Source organism: Haliaeetus leucocephalus, unplaced genomic scaffold (assembly GCF_000737465.1).
Source record: "Haliaeetus leucocephalus isolate CR32 unplaced genomic scaffold, Haliaeetus_leucocephalus-4.0 Scaffold215, whole genome shotgun sequence".
Classification (NCBI taxonomy): Eukaryota; Metazoa; Chordata; class Aves; order Accipitriformes; family Accipitridae; genus Haliaeetus; species Haliaeetus leucocephalus.
In genome coordinates this window covers 46,019-57,585 of record NW_010972651.1, presented here as the reverse complement: position 1 = coordinate 57,585, position 11,567 = coordinate 46,019, and the positions used below count along the sequence as shown (strand labels likewise).

The window sequence follows — 11,567 nt, the reverse complement described above, 5'->3', positions numbered from 1 at the left end:
TCCCCCCCGGCCGCCTTCGGTAACTTCGCCCCGCACCTGGCGCCGCCCGCCGCGCTGCTGGCCGAGCCGCTGGGCGCGCTGGGGAGCAGGAAGAAGAGCGTGAACATGACCGAGTGCGTGCCCGTGCCCAGCTCCGAGCACGTCGCCGAGATCGTGGGCCGGCAAGGTAACACCCCCGCCCCGCGTGGGGGGGATCCCCCCCCTCTTTGTCCGCCCCGTCCCCGGTCCCTGCACCCCGTTCCCGGAGCGCCCCGGGGTTGCGGCGCCGCCTCCCGCGGGATTGCACCGGGCCCGACCCGGCCCCGCTTTATTTGGGTCAGTTTTGGGGCTTTTGTCTCCGTGCCCGGTAACGCGGAGGCGGAAACTTAACGGCGACAAATCCCGCGGCCCTGGAACTCCTCCCGCGGACGCGCCTTCGCCCTGGGTTTTGGGAGCGAGCTGCTCTTCTTTGTGCCTTTCCCCAGCGCGCCGTCTGTAAATATTAATTAAAACTATATAGGCCAGCAAAAACGGCACGGGGAGGGGGGGGGGATGATAAACACCTTGGGCACACGGAAAGTTCCCGGGTGCCACGCGAGTCCGTGGGAGCTCCCAGGACACGAAGTGCAGGCGAAAGCTTTGATTTTATTGTAGTTGAGTGCCTCTACAGCCCCCCCCCCACTCCAGCTCAGTATCTCGGACTCGGCGTGTAAGCGATGCTCGATATCTCAGACTTCGGATATAAATGATAATGAATCCGCTGGTTTATTCGGTGAACGAAGCTCTGCGGGCAGCGGAGGGGCGCGAAGCCCCCGCTCCCGCTCAGCTGTCACAAAAGGACACCCGGGCACGCCTCAGCCCCAGCCCTCTCCCTGGGTGGGTGTGCCTGGCGTGGGCTTTGTCTTGAGGAAATCCGAAATAGCCCTTAACCAAAGTTTCACCTTTTTTAAAAAAAAGACAAAAAAAAAAAGACCAAAAAAAAAAAAGACAAGACCCCTAAGGAGGAGAATTTAAGAAAAAAAAAAGAAGAAGAAAAAAAAGAAGGGAGCTGCCGCCCGCAGGAATCCCAGCGGCGACGGGCAGTTCGGTTCGCAGGGAGCCTGACCTCCGGGAGGTTTTTGCCACGCAGGGCTCTGGCATCCCAGCCTTGCCCTCGCTCCCACGGCTCCCATCCCTCCCTGGCCAAGGGGGCTGCGGGGCCGGGGGAGCATTTTTTTCCTGGGGGGAAGCGGGGAGCTGGGCAGCCTCATTGTTCTCTTTGTTAGCCAGAGCCATGCTGTGATGAGCGCGGTGACATCATGCTCTGCGCTTCCCATTGGCCTGTGCTGCCTCCCAGCCGGCCCCGCTTCCCGGCCTCCCAACTTTCCGTGCACCCCTCGCTGGTCCCACCGCCCCGGCCGTGGGGTGCCCACCGGACTGCCGAACCCAGCCGGAGCAGCCGAGCGGCGTGGCAAAGCCTGCTCCGTTGCCAGAAGAGAGGAGCGCGGTGCCGCGCCCTGCTCGGGAGGATCCTGCTTCTCCCCGGGCTGGATGGAGGACCTGGATTTGGTGGCCTCGTCGGCGGGCTCTGCAGAACCCCGGGGTCCGGCAACTCGAAAGCAGATCTGTAATGGGGTCCGGCCTCCGTTGGGGAAACGCGGCGGCTCTGTGAGTTCAAGGAGGTTGGAGGAACGGCTGCTTTCGGCCCGGCGAGCTGTCGGGTTGGCACCCTTTCTCGCAGCAGCTGGGGTCGGGCGTTCCAGCTGCGGTGAGACCCCGGTGCTGCGCCGCCGGCACCCCGATGAGTTAAATGTGCGCCCGGCTATCTGCCCCAAACACCTTGTGCGGAGCTTGGATGCTCGCTAAGCTGCACAGGCTCGTGGGGCTCAAGGAAAAGAGCTTTAAAAAAAAAAAAAAAGATTATACCAGCTTGAGGAGGGGGTGCTGGGGGGACACCATGTCCCACCAGTGGGCTCGGAGGGGACCTGGGGCCGGCAATGGTGTAGAGCTACCTGCTGCTGCCCTGACCCATGGGCAGGAACAGCTCTTCCCGGGGGTTTTCCCCCATGTGTTTCCTGCCCTTCTCCTGGTCTCAGCTTTTCTACAGCTCGCAGCCTGTTCGGACGCCATGCCGTGGCCCTGTTGTGCTGGGTTTTTTGGCGTGAAGGGGGCTCGGCACTTGGCAGCCCTGGTTCTCGCTGGTGGGGGGTGCGGTTGGGTGGCATCTGGGGGGACAGGGCTGTCAGCGGAGTGTCTTTGTGCTCTGGCTTCTCTTCGGTACCACCAGCAGCTCTTTTAAATCAGGGATGCGTGAGGCCGGTGCAGCCTGAAGAGGGGCGATACCGAGGTCGTTCGCAGCTGCCTGCCTCTCCAGGTCTCACATCAAGCTTGAAAATGAGCAGAGCCCTTCTTGCTCGCCTCATCCTCCTGCACCAGTGCTGGCTCCTGGGTCCTTCTGGTCCCCAGGTCCCCACGTGCGAGTCTCCCTTGGCCACCTCCTCCGGCAGTGGGGCTCTGGCTACGCAGCAGCGTGGAACCGAACCTTGGGGTGCTTTGTTGGGCCTGGCATCGTTCCGGTGGCAAGATGTGCCGCTGGTGACACTGTGGGGCTTGGTCGGACTCCCTCAGACCGTGTCCCCATCGCTCTTGTCTTTCCTGCACTGCCCAGCCCGGCCATGACCCGGGGAGCAGGCGCTTGTGGTGCTGCCGCACTTGGAACGTAAAGAAGGGATGAAGGTGTGGATGTCGGGTGCCCTGGAAGGGTCTTTTGTTGGGGCAAGGCTGGGTTTCTCTCCCCATACACCGTGTGCTGAGGAGCAGCTCTTGGGGGCGCTTTGGGACCGGTCCTGCTGTCCCCAGAGCCCAGCAGCCCCTTGCTGCCGTTAGGGTGAGCAGGGAGATGGCTTTGCCCATCAGACCAATGCACGGCTGTCCTATGCGGGCTGAGGTGGGCCAGAGGCTGTCTCCTACTTCTCCTTTTTCTTCAATTTTCTCTCCTCCAGATCCACTAATTTAACCCTTTCCGGAAGGGAGCAGCAGCAGGTAAATCTTCATTGTGTAGAGCAAATCATCTGTATTTTCGTGACTGAGCTGGAGAGGTGGTTGCCACGACCCCTCGCCCGGATCGGCATCGGTGATGGTGCGGAGTGGTGTCTGCCAGCCGGAATCTGCGGTTTTCTCCTCCCTGCCCACACGGCTACCAAAAGGCAGCATTGGCCTGGCGGGATTACGTGGCCGTGCCTTTGCGTGCAAGCCCGTTCATGACTCCTACCGTGGGAGGGACTGTCTCCAATAAGTGCTGTGGGCATTGATTGCAGTGGTATGAGCTGACCTCGCTCACCAGCAAAAAGAGCGGTGGTGATAACGGAAATCACTAGGGAAAAGGGAGATGGGGAGCATGGGGCGGGCCGTGTGTTAGAGCTGCCCTGGTTCTTGCACGCCAGCACCAGGGCAGCATTGCTCCCTGGTGTCCCGGCTTTGGACGTGCGTTTCCAGCAGCTTCTGCCCCAACGAGCCCCGGGCTCTACTCTCCCCTTCTACACCACGTGCCTCTCGTGGGACAGAGCCAGTCGTGGCTCCTTTCCTGGGCTCCACTTCCCCATCTGCAACAGGCAGGGAGCGTTCGCAGCTTTGCGAAGGATTTGGGAAAGTTGCCGTTTATAGAAGATGCTGGGATGTTCGAAGGTGAGATCCAGGGAAGGATGAAATACGGCACCTCTCCTCCCTGCCAGAGCACAGCAGGCGTTTTGGTGCTTGGAGGATGCGCAGGGAGACCACAGGCCTTGGTTTCTGGCCCAGCCCGAGCATCTGTAAACTTGCAGTGGATTGCTGGGGCTGTGCTGAATCCTCTCATATTTCTGAGCCCTGGGCTGCTGCTCTCTGCTGTCCTCTGCCCATCATGCCATGTCCTTTGAGGCTGGCCTGGCTGCCTCCTCCCACCTCTCTGGGTCGTAGCAGAGCCAGATGCTCCTGAAGTCGGTCGCACAGATTGATCTGATCGCTGAAGTATCTGCCTGCGCGTCTTGGCTTTGGCACTGGTTTCCTCCTCTCCGGCCCGAGGCGAGGAGCCCAGCCTCCCTGCCTCGCTTTTGCCGGTGTCTGGAGAAGAAACAAAGGTGTGATGTGCCTGCCTCCTGCAGCGTGGTTGCAAGGATGAATTAATTACTCTTTCCAGAGAAATGGGAAGAAACGCTCAGCAAGAGGGGAGATGAGATGCGACGAAGGTGCAACCTGTTCTCTTCCATGTCTGGCCCCAGTCCTGGCACATCCTGTGCTATTTGCCTGTAACGGGGGAAAAAGGGGACCGGGAGTGCCGTAACGCCGGATCTGAGGCCAGAAGATGCTGCAGAGCTGGGGAAGAGGAAGGGCAACTTCTTTCTGCAGTGGGTAGCGTGTTCCAGAGGGCTGGCTGAGTGTAAGGCGGCATCAGCTGTCTCCCAGGCTGCGATGAACACGGTCCTCCTGGTCGATGCCATCAAAGGCTCCTCCAGAAAAGCGCTGTTGGCTCTTTCTTGGGTTTTCATAGCTTGGAGCTGGGCACTGCAAGTGCAAAGCTCCTTGGGTAAAGGCAGGTGTGGTCTGGCCAAGGGGATCACGGCTGGCTTTGTCCTGCTCGTGTGGAGGAGGCCACCTTGTGTCAAAGCAGGTGCTGGCAGGGCCATGCTGGGGATCAGCGAGCGGATGAGCTGCATCGGGTCTCTTGCCTCTTGTCTGGGCAACGGTGGGAGCGCAGAGGATGGAGGGGCACTTCCCAGCCTGGGCTGTACTGGTTTTCATGGGCTCTTGCGATAGTCGCAGCCCTGATCCGACTGGAGCTCCTGGCAGAGGGCAAAGTCCTCTTTGGTGGTGCCAAGAGAGGACATTTAGGGAGAGCAGCCGCCTTGCCTGGGGTGCTGCCTCCATCACCGCATCATCGTGGGAAGAATTCCCTGAGATTCTGTTTCTTTTCCAAAACCAGCGATTTCTCAGCCCGAGGGCAGGTGGGACGGGTCCAGCCAGGGCACCGCGGGGCAGCTTTGCGGAGTGGAGTGTGCCGGGAGCCGTGCCGGGTGGGCAGAGAGGGTCTCGGAGCTGGTGACAGTGGGAGGAAGAGAAGCGGTGCGGAGTCTGGAGATGGGAGGGTTTGAGAGGAGCGTCCAGCTCGCGCCCCTCCGTTGGTGCCGTCTTTGCAGGCAGAGCTGGGTGGTGGTGCGAGGGCTGTGACTCGCTGGGGGTTGCACGTGCTTGAGACCCCCGGAATGAGGGTGTTTGCGTGCAGCTGAGCACAGCCACGGGTTGTCATGATGAGTTTGGGCCCATGGGGACTCGGAGCTCTGTAACAAGAGCTGTAACGTGGTGACCAAGCCACTCCCAGGCTCTGGTCTTGAGAAGAGACCAGAGATTCTGGGGCTGTAGCACCCCTGGGTTTGTTCCCCTTCACAGGTTTTGGTGGTGTTTCCTTTTGGATCTGAAAGCTGCTTTTAAAGCCACCTTATTTATAGACTGGTAGCAAAGTCTGGCACCTTGTTTTCCTCCTCTCTCGTCACTAACGCTGTGCAGCGGCCCTTGGCAAGGTAAAACATGGGAATGCCAACTGTTGCCACTTGGTTGAGGTAAGGCGCTTGATCTGGCAATGCCAGGGCGAGGGGATGCCTGCGGTGGGGCTCGCCGGCGATGCCGGGTGGCCCCTGGTCCTCTCCAGAGCCCCATCTGGCACGGTAGGGTTGTGCTGCACCAATTTCAGAGGGATGCAGCAGTCCGGGATGGTGTTTTCACAATGTGCTGGGGTGGGGGCTTGTGGAGGCTCATCTGAAATATCTCATACTGGTGTGACTCATTGCCCCAGTTGCAGGTTGCTGGTTAAACCACCCGTGTTGCGCGGTTTGAGTATGTCTGGCTTTCGGGGGGGGCTTTTGGGGGGCTTGGCCATAGGGTGTCAGAATCTCCTTGAGCATGGGCAGGAGCAGCCTCGGTTCAGCCACGTCTCCGGGGCGCAGATGTGATGGAGGACAGGGGTTGTACTGCTGTGAGGTTGTGTCTCTTCACCAGTCCCTGGTGTTGCAGACCCATAGCTCGCTCCGCCGTGTGGGTTTAAACGCTTTACTGAATCCCAGCTCGGGGAGGCTGCCCATCCTTCCCCATTGGGGCTTTTAGGACCTGCTCCCTGGGATTGCCCATGGCTGAGGGGGGGACGGGGGCCAGTGGCAGGACACGTTGGGCCCTGGATGGGGCCGCGGTGCCGTCCCAGCTCTGCTCCCACCACGTCCCCAGTGTGCCCATCTGGGAGCACTCACCGGTGTGTCATACGACAGAGGCTCCGGTTCCCGGTGCAGATGCCAGCACGTGGCCTCAGACAAGCGGTTCCCTGGCCGATGCCTCCTTTTCTGCAATGTTTTCCCACGTGGCTCTGCGGGCCGGCAGGGAGGCAAGCCAGCACCCCTGCTGCCCCAGACCTGCCGCCGTCCTCTTTTACGCCAGGATCGGAAAAACCTGCTCTGACCCGTGGTGCGTTTTGCTGTGCCGCAGGCAGCCCCAGCACGGCGTGGGCACGGTGGCCCCGGCAGCGTCCGGCAGCCACGGGTCCCGTGCGTTTTTCCTGCCCTGCTTGTTTGAGGAGGGTGGAGCTGGCCAAGCCAGACACCCCTTTAATTTTTAATCCAGGTTCCTGGCTTTGCCCCTAGGAAGGGCTCGCAAGGAGCAGCCGGATAAACTCTTCCTCCATCTTGTGCTGCCGTAGCATCAGTTCGGTCCCACCGGTGCAGCCGGCGCGGTGGAGCAGGGCGAGGAGGAGCCTCGCTGTGCCGTGCCCCCCGTGGGACATGGCTCTCAAGCAGTTCCTGTTCGCAGCTCCTGGCAGCTGCCGATACCTTTGGATCTTGAAATTGCTGCTTCCTGCTCTGAAGGACGAATTTTGGATCTTGGGTGTGAGGTTGGTGTCCCCGGGAGGTGCCGGCAGAGCCCCGCGGTGGCTCCCAGCCCGGCTGCCCTTGCCCGCTGCCACTGTGCTCATCCCGGTTTTGCCAAGCAGTGGAGCCAGGGGGAGAGCTTATAGCGGGTACCAGAATAAATCAGGGAGGGAAACATCGGAGTAGCAGGACACTGTCTCACTCTGGACAGCCTCGCAGAAGCTGGCACGTACTTAAAAAAATTTCACCTTTGATAGTTTCTGGTTCTGCCCTGCCCCAATGACCGGGCCGTTGCTTTCCCCATCATATGCCCCCAGCCAGAAATACACCTTCCAGTTGTTGTCCTAAATTAGGAAAAGCCTGGTCAAACCCTTCTCCACCCACATTCCCCCTCTGCGTGTCCTCGCAGCCACTCAATGCCTTCCCCGGCTCCGGAGAACGGGGCAGCTCTGTGCCATTCCCAGCGCTGCCTCTGCCTGGCTGAGCCCGGCCGGTCGTCAGAAGGAAAATTTGAATTTGGGCTTGTCCTGCTCCCCCTCCCAGGCTGGGAGTGAATCCCTGGGGCAATGCAAGGTGGGAGGAACATTTGTTTGATTGCAGCAAGTGCTTGGAGGTGGCCTTCAAATGCTTTCAGCCTGGCTTGTATGAAATCCAGAGGGTTTCCCCCCCTTAGGAGGGAGATCTCAGCAGGTCTCCTGCCTCCCCAGTTCTATCTGGCTGCTTATCTGCCTGCTCCCCTCCCAGATTGCCCTCCAACCTGCCTGTCGCCATCCTGGGACCTCTGCAGGCAGCAGGTAGGGCACACATAGAGCTGCCAGCAGCCCGGGGCTGGGCAGGGGCCGTGCTGGCTGGTGCGAGCTGCTTTCGAGGATTTTTTGGAAGAAGTGTCTGGAGAGGCCGGTGTCATCACCCGTCGCCTCCCTGAATGTGGCTGTCGGAGGGGTTAGTGCTGCCAAAAAGCCGGGCTGTGACACCCAGGACAGCTGCTGCTCACTTATTTTGACAGTTCTTTACTACTTGTTATTCATGATGCTTAATGCCCTGGTAAATGCACCGTGCTCGGGTCTCCGGGAATAGCACGGCCCCTGTTAGGGCTCTGCTCTCCAGCTGCTAACGAGCGCGGGTTGATTTGCCTGGTTGGGACAGACCTGCGCGAACATCGTGCGCCGCCCCAACCCTGGCTGAGTCCAACCTTCCAGGGCTCTCCCTTCTCCAGCCTGGCAGCTGGAAGAGCCGCCCTGCCCTTCCTCAGGGAGCTTCTGGGAAGAGGAGGAGGAGTGCTCCGAGCGAGCCGTTTGCGGAGGAGCCAGCTGGGCGCTTGCGGCTGCCTTGGCTGTGTCTGCGAGGAGTCGAGCCGTCCCCGCCGGTGTGCGGCTATTTATCGATGTGGATCTCCAGCAGCAGCGTTTGCAGTGGACAGGGATGGTCTTGGGGCTCTGATGGGGCAGCTTCCATCCCTGCGGGCTCCTGGCTTTGCTTTGGGTGCCTTGCAAAGCTCAGGGCGTGCGTGGGAGGTGGGAGACGGGGTCACTCGCCCTCGTGTGCCGGGAGCAGAGGGCGGCCAGCCAGGCTGAGCTCCCAGTGCGGTGTGCCTGGCTCATGTGAATTTAATTAAGTGCGTGCACTGGAGCGCAGGCAGAGCGGATGCAATTAGCAGGGCTGGGGTTGCAGGGAGCGGTGCTGCGTTTGCAGCCGGAGGCGGCTTCTCGGCGAGAGCAGCAATGACCGGTCCCGGAGGAGAGCGGGAGCCTTTCGCTGGACGGGCACTGGCAGGGACTCGCAGCCGCAGCCCAGCTCGCCCATGGGAGTAAAGGGGCAGGGACTTGCCCGGAGCTGTGCGAGGCGAAGGCAGAGCTAGAAGCAAAGCCCCGATCTCCTTCGTCCCAGCCTGGGCTCTGCCTGCTGAATCATGTTCCTCGTGCAGGGGAAGCAGGTCTTTCCAGAACGGGGAGAGCCGGTGCCCCGTGAACACCCTTGCCCCAGCCGGCGAGAGCGCAGCCTCTCTGCCCTGGTTTTTCCTCCCTGAGGGCAGGGAGAGGGAGGCGGGGGTGCCTGTGCCGCCCAGCCGTGGGGAGCCCCAGCTCCCCCATCCCTCCGTGGCCATCGCTGCTGCCGCTGGGGTGCGGCCGGGGCTGTTTCTTGGGCTTAGCTGCTGGCTGAGAGGTGTCGACAAACCTGCAGGATCCAAACAAGCCTTTTCCTTGTACTTCCTTAAACACCTTTCGCTTAAAACCGGCTTCCCATCCCCTCAACAGCCCAGAAAGTGCCCCCACGGCTGCCTGCCCCAGCCCCAATCTGTCCACGTGTTGTCCCAGCCTTCGGGAGCCGGGCAGCGGTAGGCTGCGTCCCACGGGTCCCCGATCCCCGCTGCGGCGCGAAGGAGGTGGTGGCAGAGGGTCAGGCCGGTGCCAGGAGCCTGGCGTGTCTTGGACGAGCCGGTGCGGCCCCCCAGCACCAAGCTGCGAGCCCTTGGCTGCCTTTGAGGCGGGAGGGACCCCTCTCTCCAAGGGTGTCTGTGCTGCAGGTGCAGAACCAAAGGGACCTGCTGGTCCTGCATCTCCCCATCCTGGGTGGGCAAGGGCTCTCCACGAGGTCTCAGCTTTGACGTGTCTTTTTTTTTTTTTTTTTCCCCTTCTCACTTTGTAGGCTGCAAAATTAAAGCCCTACGCGCCAAGACCAACACGTACATCAAGACGCCGGTCAGGGGCGAAGAGCCCGTTTTCATCGTGACTGGGAGGAAGGAGGACGTGGAGATGGCGAAAAGGGAGATCCTCTCGGCCGCCGAGCACTTCTCCATGATCCGGGCGACACGCAACAAAGTGAACGGGCTGACGGGAGCGATGCAGGGGCCCCCCAACCTGCCGGGACAGACCACCATCCAGGTGAGGGTCCCGTACCGTGTGGTGGGGCTGGTGGTGGGGCCCAAGGGAGCCACCATCAAGCGGATCCAGCAGCAGACGCACACCTACATCGTGACACCCAGCCGGGACAAGGAGCCTGTCTTCGAGGTGACGGGCATGCCCGAGAACGTGGACCGGGCTAGGGAGGAGATCGAGGCGCACATCACCATGCGGACAGGCTCCTTCATCGACGTCAATGCCGACAACGACTTCCACTCCAACGGCACCGACGTCTGCCTCGACCTGCAGGGCAGCACGGCCAGCCTGTGGGCCAAGGCCCCCCACCCTGCCCGCCGCCCCTCGGCCGCCCTCCGCAACGACAGCCTCAGCTCCCTGGGCAGCACCTCCACCGAGTCCTACTACAGCGGGCGGGTGGCGGACGCCAGCCCCACCAGCCCCTACAGCACCAGCAGCGGCTTCACCTTCAGCGAGCCCCCGGCCCCGCTGGGCTCGGAGGAGTGCGACTTCGGCTTCGACTTCTTGGCCCTCGACCTCACGACACCCACCACCATCTGGTCGCCCTTCGAGCGCTCGGGCAACCCCTTGCAAGCCTTCAGCAGCTGCTCCTCCATCAACAGCTCGCAGAGACGCAACAGCGGCACGGCCACGCCGCGCCACTCGCCCACCCTCCCCGAGAGCGGCGGCGTGGCCCTGGACCACCCCTTAGCGCGCCGCATCCAGAGCGACCCCGTCAGCACCTTGTCCTGGCTGCCCACCCAAGGCTCGCTCTCCTCCTTCTCCAACAGCACCGGCTACTCCTCCTCCTCCTCCCTGCCCGGCAGCATCTCCGCCGCCTCGGGCTCGCCCACCGACTCCAGCAGCTCCGACGGGCACCGCAAGAGCTCCCGCGAGTGCATGGTGTGTTTCGAGAGCGAGGTGATCGCCGCCTTGGTGCCCTGCGGCCACAACCTCTTCTGCATGGAGTGCGCCATGCGCATCTGCGGCAAAGCCGAGCCCGAGTGTCCCGCTTGCCACACTCCCGCCACGCAAGCCATCCACATCTTCTCCTAGCCGGGTCCAGCTCGCCGGGGCGGCCAGCCCTCCCCTCCACCCCGACACAACTTTTTAAGGACTTGAAACTGTTTAAATCGACCTTTTTATTTAATAACGGATCCGATGGGCGCACGGGGTGGGGGGGGGAAGGAGAGGCTGCTGCTTGCTGGCTGGAGATTTGGAGAGGGGCAGGACGGCGGGGCGGGAGGGTGGCCGAAATACAGGGGGTTGGGAGGGGTGGGGAAGAAGGGGCTGACGAAGACAACGAGGAAGAGGGGTGTGAGACTGCAGAGAGGAAGAAACTCCAATGTTTACAGAATAGCTTTAACTCTTCACCCAGCTGTGGCGGCTGGGAGGAGGAAGCCCAGCTGTTCTTCAACAGTCCTTCCCAAATAACAGTATTCAGTTTGCAAAGTTAAATAAACAGAAAGAAAAGGTCCGGTTGCACTTTTTATTTTAGGACACACAAGGGTTGTCTTTTATTTTTTTAAAATCATTCTATTATTATTATTATAATTTTTTTGTTGTCGTTCTTTTTGTATGTAGTTATTTTTTTGGATGATTCTTGATGGTTCTATAAATATATATATTTTTTTTTTTGTAACGCAGGTCTATCTTCTATTTTGCCAATGTGAAAACTGCCCAAAAACGTGTGACGAGAGGTTGGGGGTCCTGGCTGGAGGGGCCGAGCCGGGCAGGGGAGCTTATGGGATGGAGGGGGCACAGTTAACACACCATGTTGCAAAACCCAGACAGATTTCTATCACCTTTTTATTTTGTGGTTGGTTTTGTTTTATTTTTTTTTTTTAGTTTTATTTTTTTATTTTTTACC

The 11,567-nt window shown here is 60.4% G+C and overlaps 1 protein-coding gene across 1 annotated transcript; it reads left to right on the top strand.

Moving 5' to 3' along the window:
• Positions 1-74: 74 nt before the first annotated feature.
• MEX3D (mex-3 RNA binding family member D) lies at positions 75-10,753 on the top strand. The gene is made up of 2 exons (XM_010566585.1): positions 75-166; positions 9,489-10,753. Exons 1-2 carry the CDS (start codon positions 106-108, stop codon positions 10,751-10,753), a joined length of 1,326 nt encoding a protein of 441 aa, XP_010564887.1. The 5' UTR covers positions 75-105.
• The last annotated feature ends 814 nt before the right edge of the window (positions 10,754-11,567 follow it).